Source organism: Neopelma chrysocephalum, unplaced genomic scaffold (assembly GCF_003984885.1).
Source record: "Neopelma chrysocephalum unplaced genomic scaffold, ASM398488v2 Primary Assembly neopelma1_71, whole genome shotgun sequence".
Taxonomy (NCBI): Eukaryota; Metazoa; Chordata; class Aves; order Passeriformes; family Pipridae; genus Neopelma; species Neopelma chrysocephalum.
Window position 1 is genome coordinate 3,960,794 of NW_020897731.1, and position 27,286 is coordinate 3,988,079.

At 38.9% G+C, this 27,286-nt stretch overlaps 1 protein-coding gene across 1 annotated transcript in view; it reads right to left on the reverse strand.

The window, feature by feature from the left end:
* Window positions 1–12,054, reverse strand: part of STK32B (serine/threonine kinase 32B) — a 167,457-nt gene extending 155,403 nt beyond the window's left edge. Inside the window, exon 1 of the mRNA XM_027686608.1 lies at window positions 11,733–12,054. Within this exon, the coding sequence (XP_027542409.1) occupies window positions 11,733–11,808 (76 nt within the window). The 5' untranslated portion in view covers window positions 11,809–12,054. The remainder of the gene's footprint in view (window positions 1–11,732) is intronic.
* Window positions 12,055–27,286: the final 15,232 nt, after the last annotated feature.

Genomic DNA, 27,286 nt, shown 5'->3' on the forward strand with positions numbered 1-27,286 from the left:
GCTATTATTGTTTACACCATAAAAAAAAAACCAACCTAGTTTAATAATATTAGCTTAAAAACTTGAGCAAGAGACCTCAAAGACATGTCACTGGGCTGGAAAAGATATTGCAATAATAACATAATTGGCGTGCTGCTGCTGCATGCCAAGTCTGGACAAAGAAGAATCTCATGAAGCTGCATAAGGCTTCTGGTTAATCTGTTTCTCCCATTATATCCAAGCCAATCTCAACAAAGGCTAACTTTGTTTTACAGCAATGACCTGCACATAAGATTATGTATTTCTGTGATTTTCATGTGCTAAAACAGTAAAATATGAAGCTGGATTTAAAATAATTACTTTTTCCTACTTCTCAAGCATGATCTTGTTCTTTAACTTCAAGCTCTGTGTAGCAGTTCACAGTGCTTAAGGTATGTTATTGCCCCAAAAGTATTTTCAGGCTTTACAGCTTGGACAAAGATTTATCTAAACCTTACCCCAAAAGGCATAAAATCAATCTTTATAACATAATGTGAAAGCAATCCAGTGGGAAGTGGAAGATAGTTTCAGAAAGGTGTGAAGGACACTCAGGAGGCTAACAGTGATTTTGTGATTATATTGCATCTCTGTTTTAACAAGGTAGCTAAGGACAGTTCTCATCACTCAGCAAGGGAGCAGAACAATATCAAAAGGAAATAATAATTATTGGAAGGATTAACTCAGTTTGCTTTTTTATATCTTAAATAAGGAACAGCAGGTGTTCCCTTATTGCTGCAAAAGTAGGAAAAAGAAAGAAAATACATTTTGTCTATCCATTTGCAGTAGATTGCTTTGTAGTATATTTATCATACTAAATACAAGTCTTTCTTACACAGAACAGTGTTAGAAACACAATGACAAAGTCAGTGCTCTATTTTATTCAGAATTATACCAAATAAAAAATGACAGGGTAGAAAAGTACATCAGGTGTAGAACTTATTTAAATGTTTCCAAGTTTCAAAGAACTGGAATCAACCTATTAAAAAAAAAAAGAAAGATAGAAAATGAGAAAGAAAGTGGAAATAAAACTCAAAATCAATAAAATACTGCCAGATAGAAGTAGGAAGCCAAAAAGCATAGATTACATTCTTCTTTTGAGTCAGATAAACAAACTGTAGGTAGATTTGATGAATACATCCAAAACAATCATTTTCAAAATATACCAAAGTAAAATAGGATTAATGAAATATAAAGTATGGAATTTCATACTATGTTATGATATTATGAAGAAAACACTTAAGGGGATATAAAACTCTGGAAATAAACTTCAGATTCAGCAACTATGCTTAGTTATCATCAGAGCCTCAAAAACCTGTGTAATAGGCTACCACCAACTCTAGTGGTTCCTTCAGTAGAAAAGTTCCTTCAATTTAAAAGGAAAATACCTTTGTCATAATTTTCAAATGAATGAAACTAACTTAGGTGTCTACATAATAACAGTATCAGAAAATACAGTACAACATTTCTAAGTATAAAAGTATTCTAGAATTTGATACTTCTGTATCAAAGACCTGTGACCACGATCATAGAAAAGGGGTATAGGAGAAAAACTGATTATAGATATAATGAATCTTCCACTAGTTGCAATAGAAATTAATCATATGTAAAACTGGAAGAAGAACCCTGACAGACTGACTACCAGTGAAATAAACAAATCATAGAACCATAGAATTATTTAGGTTGGAGAAGACCTTTAAAATCTTTGAGTCCAACCATAAACCTAACACTGCAAAGTCCACCACTAAATCGTATCCGTAAGGGCCAAATCTACAGTGAACTTTCTTTGGTTCCATATTGCTAGGTTTCCTGGCAGATAAAGAATGCCAGATTGGAAAACATAGAAAGCTGACAGACAGCCTTTAGAAAGCAGGTGGTAATTTCAGAAGAGGCATCCAACTTTTACGAACATTTTTTTGCAGGGTTCAAATTTCCAGTGATTAAAACTACAACAGTCTAATTGTCTTGCAAATCCTAACTTGTCCCTTCAGACTCTTTCATTTACTTATTAAAATACATGTTTCTAAGAGTCAATGTGGAAATTAAGGAAGCTAAAGATGAGGTCAAACTGAGCAGGTGAAAGATAACTCCGTGTAAACAAGTATTCTTGTTATTAGAGTGGAAAATAACTTGTTTGGGAACAAAAGGAAGAAAGTCTTAATTTCTGTGATACAAAAGTACACCCCTACTCTTAGAGTGCCTTGTTGATGGACATTTGAGGTGAATGTTGACTGGCTAAGAGAATGGACCAATGTATAACACTAAGATTTTTCTGAGGGCAATCTGAATACGGGTCACATGCTGCATTTTCATTATATTTGTTAGATTTTGGTAAGTGAGGAATCTCAAAGGGAAAGGCTGGTAGTACCCAACAGTGCACAGATGCCTTCATTCTTTCCTTTTTTCTCCAGAAATATGTGTTTTATAAAAGTGGAGTACTGTGCTACAGTATACATAGAACATATTGGCCTAACTAAAAGAAAGTACTGTATACATGTGATGTATCATTTAAACAGCATACTGTTAATTTCTAAGAGTTTAACATTAAATCAAAGGATGTTCCATGAAATACTGTATTAAGAGAATCAGTTCTAGGTCCTGAAGAATGTATTAAAGCCCAACATCCTCTTGTACTGAGAGGCTGTAGGCATTTTGGGCCCCACCAGTGCTCATCTGCAGACACAGTGTGATATGAACATGCATTTCTGGTACAGTAAGTAGTTTCCTGGGATCAAGTGCAGACAAATAGAAGCCAGTGTTATTCTTCAAAATACATAATGGATTAGAGACTGAACACTAGATAGTAAACCAGCTTTGTTCTTCTTTAACCATAGGAAAAAAAAAACCAAGACACTTGCCTATTCTTTTTCTGCAAAGAGCTTGTATTTACTACCCATGCCAAATTGTGATTGAGTCCAAGGAAACTCAGAGGATAATTTAGTTAAGAAAACAACTTTTATTGATCTTTGCAGGTTTCGATCTTTGTATAATAATAATCTTGTAGGGATTTTTCCTGTTGCAGGGAAGCTTCCATATACATAGTGTTCACAACAGCAAATTAGGCAACAATTCAACATGGGCTTGCATTCGGTAGTAAGTAATGTCATTCAAGGTAATCAATTTAACTAGTCCATGAAATTAAGCAGAACTGTGCTCAAGAGAGATCAGACCTCCTGATGTGCACACTGCTTACTACTGCTGCTCTTCCCCCTCTGAAAAGTCCATGCCTTTCCTGCCAAGTTTGGTGTGTGTCCCCTACTTTTGATTCCTTCCCCTAACGTGTTTTACGTGATAGAGCACTGTGAAGCTCCTCTACCAGACTGAACTAAAAATTGTCCTTTTTAATTGAATATTCTCTCAGAAGTTTTTGCTTTGTATTGATTGATCTCAGTAGCAACCTTTTCCACACCTTTCCCATTATCTCAGCATTAGCTCAGCAAGTCAAAATCTTGTGAAACCTCCAAGATTAATTTGACAATCTTTCCTCTATTCCATCCTTCAGTGCTTAGTCAAGGGTGTCACTGCCCACAAGGTCTTGCTTCAAGAAGGTTTTGCTTTCTGCTTTCCCAATCTTGCTTTTTAATGAGAAAGAAAAAAAAATGTGCTTATCCAACAAAACCCTGCCTTCTTTGGTTTTATGACAACATTCAGAAGGGACTGTACAAAGACAGTTCTGGTAAGATAGGACCTACTTTCTTTCAGAATCTATGAGCAAGATCATAATTCCTTACTATGTTTTTTTTCCAAATATTTACTTGGTCATTTTCTAATTCAGTCAGGTACAACATTTGATTCCAGGTTGAACCTCCTTCAGTCATTGGGCAGTATGGTACACAAGGTTCACAAAAAACCGCATTCCCACCTGGGAGCTACATTCACACACCCATATCAAGGAATTCTTTCACTTTCATGACAAATGCTGTCAATGACCCAGAAGCTGTCACACTGAAGCCAGGTGGGATGAGATAGATTTATTCCCCCTTGTTCTATGGGAAAGTTGTCAGTTCTTTTGGACTCTACTGGAAGTGAAGCCAATATTGAGAAGTAGAGTCAGTTTAATATCTCTGCACGTTTGAAAACCGTTTGTCCTGGAAGAACCAAACATTTACTTCTCAGTTTGCTGCCTCTTCCACCATTCAGCTTTTCCAGTCCTGCAGAACCCAGCTCTCTGAAAGCCTGCTCTTTGGCACAGAAAATAACAGCAGCACAGCTGAGGGAGCAGAACCTTTTCACTGCAAGAAACATCTGTGGGCAGGTGTGGGAGACAATGTCTGAATTTGTGAAGGAGGGATTGCAAAAGCAATGGTGTTGAGATTGAGACAATAATCTTTTTTTCTTACAGTTAATTTCATAATCAGAATTTTCTCTGATCTTGAATAGGAGTCTCTAAGCCTATCTTTCCTGATGATTGGTTACTTTCAAATTATTTATGCCTAGTTAAGCAAAAAGCCTGTCTTGATATCCAGGCCCACTGCATAACACGTATTGCTATATGGGTAAAATGTTACCTCTCCTGAGCACTTACACTTCCTAGATAAGCCAATAAGAAATTCCTTAACAGGTAGGTGTTATGCCAGGCATTTGTGTAAATTTTGGAAGTCTACAAAAGAAACAGCAGACTTACATGATGCCTTTGTTTAAGACGGAGGTCCTGACCAGGATGTTTCTGCCAAAGCGGAAAACTAAATCTTGGAATTGTAGAAAGTATTATTAGGAAGAATCTTGAAAATTCATCAAGTCCATCTCTAAACCATTGCTGGCAGAGATTTTGTTGAATGTGGATGATGGTAAGTTAAAATTGGCAAATACTTTAGCTGTCCCTTTAAAGGATCTTTGTTTTAATCCTGACAATGCGAGGTTAATCTGTTATCACACAGCATTTTTAGGACAGTCTAATGGTGGAACAGAGATGCAGCTCATTTGAAGCAGCAAGAAGATAAGATGGAAGTTCCAGATTCATCTTCTTTAGAGCTCTCTGTAGAAAAGGGAAAACTGTGATCTAGTGTTAAATTTCGCCAACAATTACCATTTAGTGTCTGAAGAGGTCCACATTATTTGTGTGCATTGCACCAAAGCCTGATCAGGAAGATAATGGCTGATGGTGATTGCAAAGCTCTGATATTTCTTCTGAACCTCCTTCAGCACAGACCATGTAAACTGTTGATACCAGTCTGGAAGTTGGTATCTCTGTGACTGCCTGAAATTAGCATATTGTTCTTCTGTGCTCTCCCTTCTGTCTATATTCTCCTACTGTCTCGTATCATGCTGTAAGTGTATGCTCGATGATCACTATTTTGTTCCGTGTTTGTACAAAGAATAGTAGGAGGGATTCTGTAGTGTATTGCACTACACATGATGACTTCCTGTCTAAAGTTCAATAAATAGAAAATAAAATTGTATAAAATTCAACACGGTCATAAAACAAAAAATAAAATAAAAAAATTTGAATAGTCTGGATCTAATTTATCTAAAACATTATTATCCAGCATAAAATAATGCCTTCAGCAGCTGTGGTTTTCAACAAAAATGCTTTTGAGCAGTTTTTTAAGTCACAATGTGATATTCCTACCCAATCCAGTTCTAAAGGGAACCGGAATATTCATCTTTGCAAAGAAAAAATGAAAATGCAATGTGACACACCATAGAACTTCCAAGAACAAACTAAAAATCCAGCAGAAATATTGATCCCCACCCGACGTTTGCTACTTTCTCTAACAGAAGGTATCTAGATTCTAAACCCTTTATTTAACCATTCTGTAGGGCTGCATTTTATGAAACAATTAGTTTTTGAAAGAGTGTGTTATTAGCCCTGTGACTTGAGTTCTGTGCAGCAGCTACACAACCGCCTCAGATGTTATCCTTTATAGCTTTGTGGCAGCAGGATGATGAGCACTATCATATCACTGACAATAACTGGACACTGCATACTCTGGTTTGAATCTGACTCCTTTTGACATTTAACCATTGCTTTAAATTGGTTCCAAGTGAAACTCCTGTGTGTCGTTTTTCCCTATGTGACTTTACAGTTCTTCAGCTATCATTGCACTTTATATAAACTCAGTCATTATGCTCTGAATTTAGCTACCTGAATCCATACTAATTGCAGGCATTTTTCTTAGGCTCTGCATCTGGCTGTTAGGCTTTTAGTACAAGATGGTCTTTTCAGCAGCTGGCCATTTAATAATGATGTTTTCTGAAACTCGACAACGATTTTAAACCCTTCATTTAAGCTGAAGGCTTTTTGAAACAGGAGGTGTAGAAATCAATTTTAAATTACAACTTCAAATTGGAAGTTTAACTCCAGAGGATGGATGCTATATTCTCTAGTACATAAGATTTCCATTGAGCTTTGTAGTTATGACACTATAGTAGAATAAAGCCTTATGACTCAGGCAAAGAAGTGGGACTTCAGCACTTCCTTGGAGTTAAGTAGATACATAAGCACTACAGTGAAACAATTTCTGGCCATGGAGAAATAAGTCAAGGCATTCTGCTATGCCTCATTTCATGCATACAAGACTACATCACTGAGGCACAACATGTCACGCTGACCTCCATAAAGGTGTGTTTGAGCTCTGCAGCTTCAGGGTGCTCAGTGAGAAGCTCTTTGGAAATACATATTTACTTAAACGTAATCATGTACCACAAAAATAAAAACAAACTCTTTAAAGGTTCAGTACACTTATTTCTAAAAGTAACTGTACCAGAACTGACTTTTTAAGCCGCAAATAATCAAATGTAACTGCCATATCACTTGGCAGAGCCAACTTCTAGCTTCTAAAGCTTTGTTTCTTATCCTTTCCTTTGCATCTTCCACCACAATGTAGACAAATATGTTATTACTATTTGGAAGTAGTAATACCTCTCTTGTGTCAGGTCTTTTCTAAACAACCCTTTTTGACTATTTCGCTTTCACCTCTTAAATATGATTGAAGTTTTAACTGAGCACCATCAAGCAAATCCAGCATGAAAGACACTCTTCGTCACCAACCTATTGCTAATATAGTCATTACTTATGATATTTACTGACAATTTGCAATGAACATTGGTGAATATTCCCCTCACTCTTCTATTGCCATTCTTATGAACATATTGCTATTTTTGAAAAGATGAACATGAGGAAAAATTTACTCCTTTGCTCTCCTGGTGTTAGTACTAGATACACATATTCAGGAAAGGGTAGTTCTTATGAAACAGGAAATATTCAAGGTGAAGGGACTCAAGTTCCTTTGCTTCAGCAGTATTAACCAAAATGAGACTGTTTTACCTGAATTGACTACACAATTAGTATAGTATCTTGCTTAAAAGCACTTTTTAAATGTCTGAAAAAATATTATGGTTCCACACCATTTAAGTATCTAGCTTTGATAAGAGGTAGTGATGCTGCTACACCAAACCTAGTTGTCTATCCAACATGTTCAGCAATAAATATCAAGAAATGAAACATACTTTTCCATATCTTTAGCCACAGTACAAGCTCTAGGCAAACAAAGAACTCTATTGACTGGTCTTTCCGGGCTTTTGTTGTGCTTTAATTTAGGCTAAGAAGAAAAAATGAGATAAATACAACATGGTTTTACCAGAAGTTGTTTGCACACAAATAACCACATATTTCTGCTTGATGACAAAGTTATTTTGTACATGGTAGAGTTGGCTTAAATTTAATTTTTCTCAATTTCAGTGAAGATATATGTATAAGAAAGTATAGGCAAAGCTGAATAATTTGAGGATTAACTGGCAAAATGCAAGGTGGGCATCTGTGCTAGTTTTGTCTGGAATACAGTTAATTTTCTTCATAGCAGCTAGTTTGAGGCTATGTTTGGGATTTGTGCTAAAGCAGTGCTGATAGGACCTATATAGTGTCAAAGCGTTTTATGCTCCTCACCCCAGCCCACCAGTGAGGAGGGTGGGGGTGCACAAGGAATTGGGCATCCAGGACAGCTGACCCCAACTGACCACAGGGATATCCAATACCATATGGTGTCATGTTAAGTCTATAAACCTGGGGGAAGAAGACGGAAGGGGGAAACATTCAGTGTGATGGCATTTGTCTTCCCAAGTCAGTGTTAGGTGTGATGGAGCCCTGCTTTCCTGGAGAAGGATGGAGCCCTGCTTTCCTGGAGATGGCTGAACATCTGCATGCCCACGAGAAGCTTGTTTTGTTTTGCTTGTGTGCACGTCTTTTGTTTTCCCTATTAAGCTGTCTTTATCTCAACCCATGATTTTTGTCCCTTTTATTATTCCAATTCTCTCCCCCATCCCACCACAGGGGAGTGAGCGAGCGGCTCTGTGGGGCTGACTTGCTGTTTGGGGTTAAACCATGACAGTAACACAGGGAAAAGTGTTATTTAGAGATGGGAATTTTGAAGCTGACAGGGGTTAACAGCAAAGGAGATTAAGTCTGGAAAAGATCCAGCTGAATACTTACACAAAATAATCAGTGGTCTTGATCACTGGCATGGAGCTTATCAGAATGGTGATAATTCAAAACATTGAGTAAAGTAATGAAAAATCAGTGTCACAAGGAAAGAAGGGGGTGATCATCTTTGAGACTATGAATAATAGAAATGGACCAAAATTCAGTCATGTAAAAGGTCATGTACATAGGAACACCACAAATTTCTAATGTAGATTGAAGCTCATCAATAGAAATTACTGAGCAAGGCACTGGCGGGCTAACTGATCACACGGTGACAGAACTATCCACATGATACATCCTTGAATAGAGCATATTATTAAAGGCTGTACCAGAAGAGTTATTTCCAGTAGAGAATATGAAGCATTTTTTCCTACTCAAGGTCCTGCTGAAAACTCCCCTGCAATTCTCTGTGTAATTTGGGTTATCTGTGTGCAACCAAGACAGGTTCAAATGCAGACAGATGAGGGGCACAGGAAGCGATAAAGCAGTAGAAATAAGAGAAAATTAGAAAAGGTTTCCCTACAAATCAGAGGGTGAGAGGGGACATTTTTGCTGCCTATCAGAGCACTGAAGTAATTCTGGAGAGGGGAGAGCAGTTTAAAATAACAAAAAATTTGAATTAAACAGAAATATTATGAATACGTTAAGAAATGTAGTCAGGAAAACAGATGTTTCTAACCATTCAAAGATTGAAGTTCTGGGAGATCCTTCCAACAAAAATGGAACATAGAGAACTAATGTAGCTAGTAAAAATGGTATGTACTACAGCTTTTAAAAAGATCAGCGTATGATAATGATGTGTTATACTCTTTGTAATAGCTGAGAACTAACGGTATGTAGTTCAGGCTTCTGGTTGGATCATTTTTTATTATCCTACATATGGTAGGGAGTCTACACGCAACTTACAGTTTTTATATCTACTCAATGGATCAGCATCTCTTCTCACTAGAAAGCATGAGTTGTAACTCTGGAGCAGACACTCCGTAGGCTTGTCAGGCAGTGCATGGGTGCTCTTCACACACTATTTCCATATTTTTATTTGTTAAGTGGTACACTGAATAAATAACTTTTTTTCTATGATTACAGAGTGACAATAAATGGTTTAAAACCTTTTCTTCCAAAATTCATGCTTTATTCTACATCCATCATTAACATGTATGAATATAAAATGACAATATTTTTTCTGCTCATTTTTTTAATTTTAAGAGACAGCTGTGACATTATACATAATACACTAAATAGCTTACTTTCTACTATTCCTACATATTCATACACAATTCACCTATTCCAGTTCTCTCTGAATCAATAAGCATTGTCATTCTTGAGCAAAATTATATCATCTCAAGAAACAAGTCCACTTATCCACCTTCTCTTGCTATACTTTACCTTTTTTTTATTCCATATTGAGTCCAATATTGTGGAAAACAGTGACTCTTATAGCTACTAGTGGGAATTTGAAAAACAACTTCATTTTGTATTAAACCCTGTAAGATACATTTTCAAAGAGGAGATATTTTCCTATATTATTTAGGTACTTGGAAAAATGTCATCCTGAACAGTATTTTCTAAGTAGTATAGGAAATTGGTTATTGTTTTGAAAGCAATGGACTCTTCTGAACTAGATGGTTGTACTAAGTGTGATATCTTAAGAGTAATAAAAGATTATGTTAGGAACATACATAATAGGGAAAAACACCTCAGAACAAAACAAAACCACGCAAAGAATAAATAATGACCAAATAGAAATCCATAAATACTTCATATGCTTTTTTTATTAGGTGTTAATAATGGCTGCATTACAGAAATGTTTTCCTGATGGAAAAAGAACTAAGTGGTATGAAGGCATCTCTGCAATAATTTACTATTGAACTTTGTTCATTTTGTTCAAAAATAGACCACGCTTTTCTCTCATGGAAAAAAAAAAGGTGGTAATAATTCATTGAAACTGCTAACTCAAGAGAGCTCAATTAAAATCTTACAAAGGCAGAAGCATGGATATCATTTTCCCTTAGGGCATCTAGACAAGATTAACAGTATGCTTTCACTCTTGGGTGTTTCTCAGTGTGTTACCTCAAGGATTACAAGACTAATTGTGCATGATCAAGATTTTACCTGGGGGGAGGTGTGTAGGGTTCTTTCTCTCTTGTTTGTTTACAAATCATGACCTATGGTAAATTACTGAAATTTTATATCAGTACAAGAAAATTACAGCTATGACACCACAATACACAAATGGCAAATAATCTGTCCCATTCCCTGCACAAACAGTGGACTGTTGTAAACCACACCTCATCAAGCTTTTTCAAGGAATAGGGAATGGTAGTCTTGTCTTAAAAGCAAGTAAAGCACTTTACATGCATTTAGATATTTCCCCCCAACTAGCAAAACAATACAAATATCTCCATATGTGTACTGAACATATAGGGCAGAAGATACATGTTTCTGACTTGTTACGAAGCCCAGAAAGCCAAAACAACGTGATAGTCTATTAAGGAACAATCACTTCCTAATAAAATATATTGGGAACTTCTGGGGAACCAATACACTCACAATTAAGCACCCATTGTCTAGACAAGCAGCAACATCTATTCCATAAGTAACATTAAAAACATTTCTATGATAATATACAAATACCTGCTTCCTGAGAGTGCTGTGTTCACTCTGCTTCAAGAGCCAAAATTATTTTAATTGAAATGCATTCACATAATTCCAGTTAAATAGTCTATATTTGAAAATTACATGGAAATGCATAAATAGTGAAAAAACACCACATTTTAGGCAAACTTTTCCACTGCCTTCCAAAAACTTTACAAGATACACTTTCTTATGATGTATTATCTAGGTGGGGAGTAGAAACTCAGAGTAATAGAACAAGCTAAAAAAAAGTTTCAGACAGGAAAGGTGATGGAAGAAGTACAGACCGAGAGATATCATCACCTAAAACAGGCAGGTGGGCAAAGAGACGACTATAAATGAAAACAAAAACATGGGCATCCATCTCAAAAATTATGCCCATTCATAAATAGAGGTATGAAGTTACCTGCCATGTGCTCAAACCCCAGCTGGCGATATGCTAGAATTGAGCTGCGCCTAAAAGCAGACACCCACGCCCTCGGTGTGGATGGCTGGACAAAGGCGGGCTTTCCCCCTGCTTCCCCGGGCAGCGCCCGCAGCAGGCAGCCCCGCCGGAGGATCTACGCGGATCCCGGAGGGAGTGGGGTCGGGACCCGACCCCGGCAGCGGTGACGCCGCTCCCAGCTCAGCGCGGGTTCGGTACCGCGGACAGCTCCGCACTCACCGTCCTCGTTCTCGTCGAAGACGGGCGCCCTGTGGGAGTGGCCGCCCCCCATGTTATTCCGCGGCCGGCTCCGCATCCCCCGCCGCTAGCATCCCGCGGGACGCGCCGGGGCACCCCGGGAACGGGGCAGCTGCCTCCCGGCTCCCAGCCCCGACCCGGCCGGGGGAGCCTCCGCAGGGCTACCAGTCACCCTGCGACATGGAAGCGATCCGTGTGCCCCTGGCAGAGCCCGCTGCCGGCTGGCGCGCTCCGACTTGGCCCGTGTCTCATCGCGGAGGGGCAGCGGAGGGAGGGAGTTAGGGGAGGAGGGAGGGATGGGGGGGAGGGAGGAGGCGGAGGTCCTGCTGCTGGTGGCTTTTGGTAAGCGGTAAAAGCTGGATCTACCTGGATCCTCGCGGATCCTCCCTCCTCCGCTTTTCCTCCTCCCACACCTCCTCTAGGGAGCGCGGAGCCCCCCCCTCCCGCCTCGGCAGCGGGGCCGGGACCCCCGCCCTGCGCTGCCCCGGCGGGGATGCCTGGTGGGGAGCGGGATCGAGGATGGGGAGAGGCGGGAGGGGCAAGCGCTGCCCTAGGTCCAGATGATGTTTGTTTTGCCTCCCAACTGGGACGGGGGTTCATTCCAGACAGCGCGGTCAGTTGACCGAACTTCCCGGAGTTTACAAAGGGGAGGGGGGAGAAGGAAAAGAGAGACATTCCGTCCCGTTTCCCTTCCCACTGGGAAGCGCCCGTAGGGCAGCCCGGCCCCGCAGCGCCACCTGCGGGCGGGACGGGGTGGCCCGGGGGGGGCCCGGCGGGAGGAGGTGGCAGCTTTGGGATCGTCTGGGCGTGCAATTGGTACAGATAGATGTGTGTGTGTTTGTGTATATAAGCATATAAATATAAATATATATATGTGTCTTGAAATGACTCCCCTGTAAAAGTGCATTAGGGAAAACCGCCAGCACCGCTAAGGTATAACACGAATCACCTGCCGTACAAGGAGCAATGAGGGCTTTCTGCAGTTGCTGTTGGTATTTGTAGACAGAAATAGCTGTCTCTCTCTCTCTCTCTTCCAAAAATGCTACCATCAGCAACTTTTGGGGTGAAGTAGAAACAATTGCGTTTGAAACTTCCTCCAAAGGAAAAGAGGTAAAAAAAAAAAAGGTGATATATCTATATTATTATTGTATCCAGGTCAAAGTCTGTGCAGCTGAAGGGGAAATTTGCAGAAAAAAAAAATCAGTCGGAAGTTGCAATTTTTGCTTCTTCACTGTCACAAGGGGAGAAGAGAGAGAAGGAATAGGATCCTGAAGTCAGGGTACATGTGTTTCCATATATACAGGCAGAAAGACTCTTATATTCTCCTGTAATACTTACTACCCTTCTTTCAGTACAGCTGTTTAGAAAAGCCAACAAACAAATTCTACATGAAGCAGGAGAACTTTCAGTCTCTTTGCTTATGATTTTTACCTGCCCTAGTTACACTCATCACCTGTCTTTGAACCCAATATAAACCTGCTATAACCTCTCTGGAAAAGCTTGATTAGACTTGAATGAAGTGGGTAAGGTCCTGTGCTGTGTGGCTGAGAGCTTGCAGCAGCTACAAACCCAGAGAACTGATAAATTCAGACATTTTGATATTTTTCCATAAGTAGACAGGGACAGATTGTAACACCTGCTGATATATTTTACTTAAATCATTTGGTTTACCACTATTTCCATATGAAAGCATTTGCAAAATAGGGAAGCTTTCAAAACTTTTACCCATGACTGTTCTTCTAAAATGTAGTCTGGAAAACATTACTTGCTCTTTGTTATTCTTTTGTTTATTACCCATTCAAAGATTTAGTCATTCAGGCAAAAGCAGAAATGATATCATGTTACCTATGTTATGTTCCTTCAGTCAGAAGACAACAGTAGCATATAGAAATCACAGACCTTCAGCCCTCTTTTGGGTTAACGAGCCAACAGGGTGCTTTATGTTAATCCATTTTCTTTAGCGGGACCAAGGAGGACTGCACTCACAGATTAACACATTTCAGCTGATAGGAGTTATCATCTATCTAAGTTAAGGTCTTATATCGCGTCAATCTAATTGTTTCAATTAATGTAGAAGTGTTTTAAAATGCTCTTCCAAGTAATGGGAAGAAGAACTAGTTTGCCATTATGTTCCCAAGCTGATTATTTTACACACAAAAAATACATCCATAGGATATGGACATGGGATGAGTAGGAGCAGTTTGGAATTCCTTTGCATGTAGAAAATACAAATTCATTAAAAATTATTTAAAACTGTCTCCAAGTGTTATTCTGTTTCTTTTTTAGATCTGATTTCCTTCATATAGACCAAAAGTCTAACAAGTCTTCTGAGATGATTTTCTTGGTTTTATATGACAAGGTCCACCATGAACCAAAACAATTCTAGCAATTTACAGGACAATCAGTTGTCTCCATTAATTAGTCAGTCCTACTAGACCAATGTGTCTTTTTGACTCCTATATGGATTATCACAGTTTTCAAATAAGTTTGCCCTTGATTTACGAAAAATTCTAGCTTATGTTTAAACATCAGCATAACTAGGGCGTTAAGACAGCACGCTGTATTAATGTGAGATGTGAAAAATTAACATACAGTAATAAAGTATTGATGAGTTATTATTCTGTGATTTATTAATTGATAACATTATATTCCTCTATAACTCTTTCACTTGAGTAGTGCCAGACAATAATCATTTTTCTACAGAAACACACCAAAATAATGACAGTTTGACAAGAATCGTTGGGTTTGCTGTTCTGAAGGCAATACAATGTATTAATTGCTACAGTGCCTTTGTTCTGAACAAAAGTTTGTTTGCATGATACTTACCAGCTTCCTGGGAGCATCAGCATTTCTGTAGCTAAATCAAATGTTGTTTATATAATGGTGTCCAATGGAACAGAGGGCATCAAGCCTAGACATGTGCTTAAGGCCAGCAAAGATTCAAGGAAATCAGTGGCAGTTTTCCAGTAACTTTGACATGAATAATATCAAGCCTTGAATACATAGGCTGCTTATTCACATAGTCCTGGGCTCCCCTTTGTTCTTTTCAACCCTGAATGCATGCTAAACTCTGAACAGATGCATAACTTCAGTATCATTTTTCTTTTTTTTTTTTTTAATACCACACAGAACAATCTGAATTTCATTGCATCTGCTCCAAAATTAGCAACAACTCTTCAGGAACAATTACTCGTGTTTTTCCAATTGCTTTTGTAAATCAGAAATAAGTCTGACATTCTATATCATAACATCATGCATATCAGTGACGCTCTCTGAAGCCTGAGAATTCTCAGTACAATTAAACGTTTACTCTTCTGGGACAGAGATTTCTAAGCTACAAGCAGTCAGAGTTTCTAAGTCTTGCAATGCCAAAACCAAACCCAAGTTCTCATGATTATCTGTTCTCTTAAAAGGCAAAACAAGACTTGCCTGAGATAAACAAAGTTCCGAACTTAAAAACAGGTTTTATTTTTAACATGTAACTGCTTCATAGCCTATTCAGAAAACATGGTGGGGAAAAAGGACAGTCTAATAGGGCTTTTTTCTTCCCCCTGTAAATGAGAATCTGCAAGCAGCAGGAACATCATTTTAAGATATTGTTTTACATTTTCATTTAAAGTCTATGTTTTCTGGCTTAGATTAATAGTGATTTTTTCAGATCTCCATGCAGAGTTTGCAATAAAGAAAATCAAATATGATTACAGTCCTTTGCATTATAAAACTTCCTTTAGGGAATTCAGTGGTTTAAAGCCAGTAATTCTGTGATTACAGCTTTTGTATTAAAATGCTTCTGATGAGACTTACAGGGTGACCTTACAGTTCTTGATTTCACAGCATACCTTGTTTATATGCTAATATTTGTAAATTGCAGAGTGTTTATACTGACATTTTTATGTTTGAATACTATCCTGGAGTTAACAAACAAGATATTAAAATGATATCTTTTATCTTTATGATTATGACTAATTAATTTAAAAGGAAAGACGATAGGTTAAAAATAGTCCCCTTCTTGGAAACCAATAGGGTTCCCACACCTATTCCTATTTCTATTCCTATTCCTATTGTATTCCATTCTTTCACTTTGGACTAAATGCAGTAAGCTCACTTTGGCTCTTTACTATGTCAGCTGAAGCAGTGGTAAATCTGCTCAAACTCTGTTTTCAAACCACATCTGCTCCCCCCAACCCCCTTCAGATAAGTAGGATGTGACAAAAGGCAGAACATGATGAAATCAGAAAATTTTCATCTTTCCATAGTTTGCTCTCAGAGCTTGGTCTCTGCTCATTTTTGTTTGTATTTTGGAGAACTTATGTATTGGGAGTATTTGCTGAAGAAACTAGCAAGAGTCAAGAACCTGAAGTACATCCTGAGAGTTTTCTAGGCACTCTTCAGGTATAAGTACTTGCTGTTCCCAGGAAAGGCCAGAGTTTGTGCAAATTGACTGACTCCTGTTTCTCCCCTGGATGAATTTGGAGAAAACTATTTCTCCTAAGGTTCTATCAAGACACTGTTAAAAACCTGGAGTTTTATTAAGGTTTACTGTGAACAGCAGTGAGTCTAACTGGCATCACCTGGATACGCAGGCAAGTGACAGTGTATAAGAACTTTGCCAAGGTTATGGCATTGATGAAAGAAAGTGGTTTAGTTTGGCTTCCCAGACTCTCTCCCAACTAATCCTTTCCCAGCAGTCCCATCTCCATTCCCCAAGGCACCAATTTAAAGCATAATGGAGTTTTGGACTAGTCTGAGTATGGGTCATCCAGTCACGGATTTGTGCGAGAATGAGAGGACCCATAGCCAAGATAATGGGGCATGGAATAAACTTGTAGTCAAGTTGTACACAATCAGATCCCGGTTAAAATATGAGTGTTTCTTTTCCCACCATCCATTATACAGGGATGGCTAACAGCTTTCATTAAGGTTTATACAAAGGCTGCCAGTCAGCTCCTTCACTTGCGTTACATTTGTGCGAACACAACATAACTGTGGTCATTTGCTTGGAGACCTGCTGTATCCTCAGCCTTATTTTAGGAGAGAAAGAAAGTGTTTGATCCCAGCTAAGCTTAGGAAATCACAGAAAGCCTTTAGCACCTTTAAAAGGACATAAAGGCAAGAAGAACAAGAATGCCTATGTAAGTAATATATTAGAGCAAAACTAGAACTATATATTTGTACAGAACCCTAAACTGATAAAAAGGGGAGAGTCAGTTCTGCACTACAGTGGATACACTGGGGTCTGAATTACAGTAAATTTGGGGCTGGGCTTCTAGTTATGTTCTAGTCTTACTTATCATATACTTTATCTGTTCAATACTGTGATGCCAAAAAAGTAATCAAACCAGATTAAATTACCTATATGCACAGCAAACACCATTCCAGACAGCATTGGCTCTAGAAACAGTTCCCAACTCACTGGAGTGCCTCGGAGTTTGATTGTCTACATAAAGGAATTCAACATCCTGTGTGTATTCAAGGAGTGAAAAGAAAATGAAGTTATTGGAAGCTGAGATCAAAAGTGATTACAGATCCAAAATTGCTGGCCCCAGTTTGGACATATTACTACCGAGTCATATTTTTGCAGTTGGCTTCAGTCATAGCCTGATCAAGTCCATTATGGACATCTTGTGATTTGATACTGTTACACTAAATCTCAGACTGATAAACCGTAGGCAATTTTCACTGCAGTATGTAGCAGAAATCACTTCAAAATAGAGAGCATTTTGTTCCTTTGTAGCTTTTACCTGTTTCTGTGGAATTCAATGTGGTATGCATTATTTATTTCCCTCAGCACCAGAAATAGCATGGAAAACTTGTGAAAGGTTTTTTGAGGTACCTTCCTGGACATGACTCAAGTTTTGAAGTCTATGGCCTGAGAAAGAAAACCCCAATGTACAGTTGGAATTTGAGAAACTTGGTGTTAGCTCTCTGCAAGACTATGTGTGGCTGTCTTGTTGAGGTCCAAGACCAAGGTCTGAAACAGCTGTGGTGGGAGCAGAGTCAAATGATGTAAGATCCCAAAATCATAAAAAAAAGTCAAGAGATTGGTACATGAACAGGAAGCATGGACAAAATATCTTCTGCCCATACAGGTTTTGGTCACAACCTTTGGTTTTACTTTTGGGATGTTGGAAAGGAATTTTTCTATGCCTTCTGAAGGCATTAAAACATATATATGATAAAAGACTTGGTAGACCACAGGACCCTGTTGTGATCAACTTACTGCAACATCGTGTGCTTGAGCATGTTCAGCTTGGACATGAAAGTGCAACCAGGGATCCCCATGTTCCACTCCTGCTGCTCATGGTCTGTGACCCCTCCACACTTTATCTTTCCATCAGGTGTTTTCATGTACAAAATATATTTTTCACATTAGACTTCTTGCAACTTAAGGAATGGGCAAAAGAAAACATCTGGAGTTTCTTCCTTTTCTTTAAAGAGACAAACTGGTTCCAGGACCAGGGCTGTAGAAATAAGTGTTGCTGGAGAATCACAGGGTCAAACAAGAGCAGAGAAGAGATGTACATCCCCAGAATGTCTCCTGAGCAGCTGTACTTGGGTTTTTTTCCAGTACAACTGCTACAAGCTCCTGCCAGTAACCTAACACACCTCCTGCCCCTCCCCACAGCAAGTATTCCAAAGGAGGTTGTACTGGATCTGTTCTTCCTGGAGCAGCCTGCTCGTTGGTGCAGCCATTACCATGCACCGTAATAGCACAGCCGTTCCCTTTCACAGCCTGTACCAGCCCTCTGTGGTTTATGTTCCCCTCAATCTCAGCTGTTTAATAGCCTTTATTGCTTAACGATTTTTTTCTCTCCCTCTTCATGTAATATAGCTGTATCTGGAGCACTGGGGATTCTCCATTAATAACTTGTCCTATTGTGTTTTGTCACGTCCTTTCTTGTGACTAGTAATTTATCAGCAGCATTGACTGATGTAAAATTATAGACTTCCCAATCTTTCCTAGCCTGCAGTGTGTCTTTCAAGAAGTCATAAAGTAGTTCAAGTGATGAAGAGCCCTACTTTACAGAATAGTTAAGAGGCTGCTCTTTTAGAGCTATTACATTTGGGCTATTAAGGCAAAACACTAAATAGGGATGCCAGGGTGACTTACAATTCTCTTGTTTCTTTTCTTCTCAGGAGTATGGCTACACCTTTTCATTTAGGTTTTGTGTTGGGTTTGTTTTGGTTTGTTTTTTTAATTTGGACAAAAACCACTAAATCTACTCGAGACATGCATTCTCATCTCAGAGATAAGAAATCATAAGCTAATAATTTGAAAACTGAAATCATCCGCTGAAGATCACAAGATAAAACCATACACACTGAGCTTTGTACAAGGAATCATGATGATTTTGCACACAGGTGGATGAGAAATGAAAGAAAAATCAATTATTCAGAAAAGTGGCACCTGGAGGAACTGTTATAAAAATTAATTGGATGTGTAAAATAAAGAAAACATTATTTGCTGAATATTCCCATTCCATTTGCTAAAATTTGTTGAAGTGAAGCCTAGACAGAAGCATTCAACAATTGTTCAAGTTTGCAGCAAAGCAGCAAAATTCATATTCAAATTTACAGAGCCCATAAACAAAATTTGAAGGTTGCCATGTGTCTGCTGAACAAATTGGATGAAATTCAAAGTTTTTTAAGTGTTCTTGAAATTAGTAATTTTATCATTTTCCACTACCTTAACTGCTTAGAGGGTAGAAAGTAAATACTTGATAATTTAAAAAAAAAAAAAGCTAAAGAATAGCACTGTAACCTGAGGAAAGATGTCTATATTTTCCTCTGATTGGGTTGGTTTTTGGTTGTTTTGCTGTTCTTTGGATTTAATCACATCCCTCTCTGCCCTTATCTCATAAAGAGATTTGCTGCACGTACATTCCATAAATGCATACTAGAATATAATCTGTGCAATAGGATGGTAGAAGAGACAAAGCAGGAGGAATAGGCTTAAATGTGCTTTGTGAGTGAGGTCTAATAGTGCTTGAGAACTACATGGCTTTGGAAAGTTAAAGATATGTAATTGTACCTTGTGAAAAATAACAGGTATTATGTATCTGACACCTTGTAATTTACCTTTGGTCACACATAAGTGTGGAAAAGCATTTTGCTGCTTATTGTTATTGCATTTACTGGAATCATATCCAATTAACACAAGAGCCCAGCTATCTGTCAGAACCTTGTCATACAGCCAAAGTCATCACCAGTCTCTATAAATTATATTTCCATGAACCCACTAAGCTCTTTTTACCCCTTTATCATGCATTAGTTCAATGAAAAAATGAGACTAATAAAGCTTTCCATGAAGGTATGTTTATCTTCTCAGCTCTAGGATTTCCCTCGAGTGAAACTACTGCAGAGATGCCCTGAATAAACATGTCCCTAGGACTGTGACCAGGTTGGGTTTTTTTTCCCCAGCACTGGCTACATCAGCATTACAGGTACAGCATTACAGAGGAACTGCACTTCTAAAGCAAATTTCACAGTTCAGTCAATCCATTGTGCTTTGTTTTGCATCATGGAGCAGTACACGATCTGGATTCCTCTGGGATGCACCAGAACCAGAAGATGACTTGTACAAGTGCAGCTGGGACAGCCTGTTGGTATTGATCAGTCAGCCCATGGTATCAGAATGGAGGTCATCTAAGTGAAACCCCCAAAACACACACAATATGGACATTACAGCCTCAGCACCAGCTCTTTCCCACTCCGGATCTGCTCCAATAGCACTCCAATTGCTAATATAGATAGAGAAGACATGTCCAGGCTTCTGACTGCCTGGTCTCTTGGAGGTTATAGCCCTTCTTTCTAGGCTTTTTGCCTACCTTTCCCCTTCCCACGCCCCATCCCTCCCCCCCCCCCCGAAGTTTCTACCATTGTCATGAACACAAAGCAGCATATCATTAGATCAGTTGCAGAATTTACCTCTTCTTTCCTTCTTTTCTCCCTCTCTAAAAAAAGAAAATAATCTAAAAATGCAGTTTACGGAAAAAAGAGTGGTGAAGAAAAGTCTCTGTTATATACAGTCACATCAGCATTTTGTTCTGTATTACACTGCAGCTTATCTCAATTTACATTCAAGCAATGATTCAAACAGAAAAATGTGTAAAAGTACCAGGAGAGGCATCCTATTTAAAGTCCTTAATACTATGCATAGGTGCAGGCAGTGAGCAGACTACAGCTGGATACATCAGCTGTCCCTAGGAACTAGTCAGCTGCGAGAAATGAATCTGGCTCCTGGAGGGAAACCTGCAGGATAACATACATTTGCAACAGCAATTTTTTTCTTGTTAAAGTACAATTGGACACACAGTTTGGAATAGTCATGCTTGGTTAGGGAAGGGAAGGAACCCTTTCTACACAGACTAGGCAGTGCAAAAGTGGAAAATTGGCTATGCTCATCACATCTGTGATTTTCTAGGATTCCTAGTATACACAGCTCTGTAGTTGTCATTGATTTGATGCTGTTGTAAGTCCTTATAATGTGAAGAAATTCCTTATCATTCTGCCGTGTCTGCCATGTCTCCTTTATTCGGATATTACAGCACTGTTTTCCTCTGAAAAATCTGTGTGATGACATCTAAATTCAGGAAAGAAACATCTCTCAAAGTTTGAATTCACATTCAAATTATGCTTTTGTTTTAAAATATCTTAATTTTAACATTTTTATGCCTCAAAAATAATTTCATAATTACAAAATTAATTAAACTTTTAAATAAATGCAGATCTATTAAAGTGTCATTTTGTATGTCTGATATTATTCTGACTCTTCAGGACAGAGGAGAAAAAAGACACCTAACACATGTCCAATTTCTCCTGTTTTGATACAGAAATGAGACATGACAACTTGGTCTGGCTTTTAACACTTTTTAGATCTACTGTAACCTTCACAGTTGTGCTTATTGCCCTTCAAGCCTGTTTATTTTACATATTTCCTGAATTTCTTTTTTATCTTTCTGAACTCTTTCATGACAGAGAACAGAGGAGGGAAAGTAGTACTGTAACAAATACACGGAATTTTTTACAACTGGTGACAAAATGTAATATGTGATTCTTATATGAATTTTATGATTTTACCTTACAATGTTTTAAAGTAGCTTTAGACTGCATTTGTGAGAATGGTGATATTCATAGACAATTATAATTCACATTAGAACCCTAGAAATGGAACCAGCTTCCAAGAGGACCCTTTTTTTAGGTGCATATAAAGGTGGTTGTCTCTTCTGCTTCTCAACAAACATTCATGAGTAGAGAGTTACAAATGGCCCTAGTGCTCAACAAATGCCAATGTTTAGCAGCAACTGCCACCTGCTGCATCCATTCTTCTACGTGTGTATTTTCTATAATGAAAGTCCCATTGAACCTTCAAGATGGAAAATGAGGCTAAAATAGTGATGCAAATGGTGAACTGGAAATGAAAGAAATTAAGCTGAAGAAAATATTGTTTCTGCTTCCATTGCTCTGAACCTGAAATCCAATTAGCATCACCGAAGGCAGCTTGTCAAAACTGTTTCATTAGGTACCAAAATTCCCAGAAATAGGAACCCCTTCATGTCTTCTGAGAAACATCAGAAATTTTGAACTGCAGGTCAAAGGAGGGTGATGTTTACTCCCTGAAGGGCTGTACCCCTCAGCACGGAGAGGAGAAACACTGCAGCAAGACCAGGGGAAGGAACAGAAGTGCCTACAGGTAGACAAAGTGCAAATATTTGGTTTATTTTTCTGCAGGGAGAAAATGTTTGAACTTGCTTATCTGTTTTGTTTCAACTCAGTTTGCAGCCTTTGTCTTGCTGGGCTGGGAGATGGTGATTTGGGATTTGGAGCACATTTGTGTGCCTAAATGAAGTCAGAGTCTGCTTGCTTGCAGGGAAACGTGTTGCTGGTGGTTCTTGCTGTGACGCTGCTGCTGTTGATTGAAAGGAACCTGCTGTGGCTTACTGCTGAAATTACAGGAATCTTCAATAGAGCGACTGCCAGCCCTTGGAGGGGATAAAAAAACACAGAAAGGAAAACACTGAGGTAAAAATATGTTGATGGTGAAGTTTGTTGATATTAACTGTTCCTTCTATGAGCCCAACAGTGACCTTTTCTCACAGAGGGCCCTGGAGCTTGATCCAGGCAAAAGTATTTGTGAGTGTGCTCACAAATGAGGATTTTACAGAAGTCCTGGTAGTTTCCATCTGAGTCCCCTCCCGAGAACAGGGTAGCAGCAAGACTGCAAGGGCCAAACCACCCTATCTTGTATTGACCTACTATGGCCCATGGGCATGGCAGCAATTTGGGAGCTATCCACATAACAGTTTCTGTTTCTCTTCTTTTCCTATTGCTTCTGATTTCTTCACATCACTAACTATGCAGTGCCTACTTCACTGGGATTCTCAGATACTTGTCTCACATAAACATTAACAACAACCATAGCAGTGGTCATGCTAGAAAATGTCCCCTCTCAAAATCCAGCACAAAAGCATTTCAAATCTCCCCTTTTCAAAAAGCTGGGTATTCACAGTTCCTAACAGGTTTCAAAGCAATCTGGTTTCAGTTGGTCACTGAAAATTAATAGACCAGAAAGTATCCAATTTTCTTAAGAAGATACTACTGGACTGTTTGGAAGGTAATATGTCCAGAGGAGTCAGAATACACCTCTCACACTGAACTGAACAAGGGAAAAATGAATCTTCAGCAATACTCATCCTGGCATATAGACTGTACATGTATGTAATGACTGAAGCATTGGATACAACCCAATTATTAAAGGTGTTTTAAAAGCTGCTTTTGAAATTTAATATTACACAGGAAAGAAAAGGAGTCAGAATCATAAAAATCAGAGCAAAGTATGGTGAAAAAATCAATCCATTTATTTTTATTTTTGCTTTATATGCTACCTGAACCTAAGGAGCTGTGGCATGTTCAGTTACTGAATAGATAAATTCTGAAGCAGTGGCATTGTGCATGCTTGAAACACATCTGATGTGTGTTTTCTTCCTGTATTTTGTGCAGTCATTTACTTTCTTGCTGAAAAGACAAGGAGTTTTCTTTTGGCAGCAGTGAACACGCAGCTCATGTTTCTTGCTCACTTTATTCAGTGCAGAACTTGCTGGTGATCTACCAGCATGACTGCTTGCCCATGATTCATTCTGTGCTCTCCCACTTCCCTGTGCCCTTAGGGTTTTCATCCTAACTCTCAGCAAGACACCAGCTTACAATATTTCGTTTTCAGTCCTCAGTGTCATCAAGATGGAAGCCACCACAGTGAAGGAAACAACTCTCAAGCATGTGGTACACAGAGTCCAGTGGCTGGCGTTGGACTGGTCAGTGCCAAATGAGCCTCCGTTAGAGAACTGTGGACATTAAAGTGACAGGAACTGAGCTGAGGCCTTCTGAAGCTGAACACATGAGCTGGAGCAGGATAGCCAAGCTTTTGGTGCTGTGAAAGCTCTCTCTTCTTTGGAGCAGATACCAAAGTGATAATACAAAGGAAGAGTTTGCTTTTTGCGTTTAGACACAAACAGAAGAAATCGTTTAGAAATGTGCTATTTATCCTAAATATTTCCAGATAAAATAAACTCCAAAAGCAGGTTTTCTTCTTCTAAGGAGATCTGTCAGAGGAAAAGCTGGCCACTCTGAGAATCCCGTGTACACAAAACCCCAAATCTGTCAGCCACAGCGCCCAAATCAGATACAGTCTTTTTCAGATGTATGTATGTGTTCTGCCTGTGTGAACAATTAACACCACAAATGGCAGTGCTCAGGACACAGTGTGACTTGGAAGGGAGAGAAATTTGATTACCTTCTAAGTCTGCTGTCTCAGGCGGGAATGATTCATTGATGCCAGTAGACACAACAGCGAGAAATCCACCATATTAACATAGACATTTTTCATTTATTGATTTCATGAAAGAAATGCTAAGCAGGCATGCAATTGCCAGACAAGCAAAATATGTTGTTATTAATGGATTGTAAGGAAACCACCTGGGGACAAAAACGGCAGTAGGTTGAACAGAGAAGTGTGCAGAGGTTACAGAAAAGGTTCTGCGACCCAGAGATCATCTTTTCAGCACATGTTTACACAGCGTCTAGCTCAGTGGGAGTCTTGATCTATGACTTTGCCCCCTAAGCTGTTACCCATATAGCAGTGCTAACAACATATGTCATCTGGAAATTAGTTTCCAGCTCTCAGCAGCGTAGTAGATAATGACATGTAGTGTCTTCTTATTCTGTGCTTTAAGATATCCTCCAGTGAGTTACATTAACAGTAGATTTCATTCCCTTGCTGGAGACTGGGAGCCAAAAGGTATTAAAAAAGGAAAAAGAAATAAAAAGAAAAAAGTGCATAAACAAACAACAACAACAAAAAAGGCAAAAAATCATTACTTTCCCTAAGGCATCAGAGCTTCAGAAGGACCAATGGCCACATGATTTATTAAAGAAAATTCTGAATTATGCATTAAAAGCTTCAACATAGAGTCTACCTAAGCATAGCTTGCTTGGCTAGGCAATTGCATGCAAGTATTTGTTCACATCTTTTTCTGGCTGTTTTTTATGCTGTAGGCACACATGTGCACACAGTTTCAAGTGGAAGAGTGCTCTTACTGAATTCAATAGCAGGCCTAAATATGTTCTTAAGAGTTTTTCTGGTTGTGAAACTTGAGTTTTCCCCCAAGAAGAACACCATTTTCTCCTTTTTATCAGTGCTCTCTTTGAAAAAGAGGTCAGCATCAGATGCGGGTCTCTGACACAGCTGAAGCTCCTTCATGGATTGCACTGGAAATTCAAGTAATTTATACACCAATTAATAGGAAGAATCTCTCAACATCAGAGTCCAATACCAAATTAGTTTGTATTTCTTCTAAGAATATAGTTGACACATCTACTGTTTAACATCAGCTTAAGCAGCAGAATAATCTGAAGGGGAAAAGAACACCCTCATTTACATTTGTCTTATCCTAGTTTTCAAGTGTCTGCTTTCTAATTATTAGAATAATTTGTTAATAAATGATGGTATGTTCAGCACTGCCCAAAACACTTATAAAAACTGTCTCTACCCAACAGCACCTTTGAGTAAAACAAGCTGCAAAATCATTGCAAAGTTTGTGATGTTTTTATCTCCGAGTGCAGTCATTTTTCTGTATCACTTCAGCACCAAACACTGGCACCTTTTGGCATTTGTCCATCTAAGAATCATCCACCTTCTGGCTCTTCCTCTGCTTTGCTGAAGTTGGTAATGGAGGGAGCATCAAGAAAGACAGTCCTTGCACTCACTGAGATGAGGGGCTGTGATTCTCAGGGACTTTGCTTAGGCAGCAGAGGAGGGGCACCTATCACTGGGTCTGGCAGGAGAAAGACCTCTCATGGTTTGTCCTCATGTTGGCATATCTGAGCCAACTGCAAGCAGCCCAAAATTCCCTATTATCTTTGCTTCTGGTGATCAGAATCCACAATATACATAAAGTTAAATAAATAAAAATCTTGATAAATAAATGTTAAATAAATAATGAAAATAGATTAATAAATAAATGTGTTAAATAAATAAAGATTTTTAAAATAAAACACTAGAACTCAATTTCAGAGAGACCCTGGCCTACTAGCAGCTCTGTTTCAGGGCTGAAGCCAAGTCCTAAGCAAGGGTCAGACTCTCATAGTTTTCATCATGTTACTGTATCAGTTATCCCGTTCCTGACAGTAGCTGCCAAATTGGATGCAGCATCTGGTTCCATCTCAAAAGAAAATAGACCTTGATTTTTTCATAGCTCTGCCTTCAGTGAGCAAACAGAAAAGGATGCATAAAAGAGAAATCATACATATATGACTTCTCTTACCTCCCATCTTGAATGATTTTCCTCCAGAGTCACATACTGAAAATTCACTCTGCAGCAAACTCTGACGCATAATAAAAATTGCCACTCTCCATGTCTGTCTCACACATGAAAAAACAAGTAAGTGCTGGATATGCAAATATTTTTTTCTGTATTGTTTTTTCATTCTGACATGGCCAGAGGATGGAGGGCTGTGCTTGGGCAGTGCTCTCTGTGTGCTGTGCTGGGCTGTGCTGGGCTGTGCTCAGACAGTGCCTACATTGGTCCACAGCCCAGCTGGTAAAAACAAAAAAGAATGTGAAAAACACAATTCAACATGCACTGACGTTCAGATTCCAGACCCAGTACTGGTTTGTTTTCTGTTCAAGGTTTGAATTCTTCTAATACAGTGCCTGTGTGCGTGTATGTGTGTGTGTGGTTTGGCTTCAATATTTCCTGGAGGAATGTGTCCGCACAGCTAAACAAAATACCTCCCTGGGGGCAGCTTGTGCTTTACAGTCACTGCAGCACGGAGAGAAAATCTGATTTTACAAAGACAGAAATGGAGTGCATCCTGCCAGGGTATGAGAAAAGCTGCACGCTTGACATCATTAATGGTCAAATTATAACTTCAAAAAATAATATTTTCCTTCAGTGCATTTAAATCAGGAGCCTTGAAACCTTGTCTATCTCTTTAGGAAAATAATGGGAGACAGATACATAAAAATAATCAATATTTTC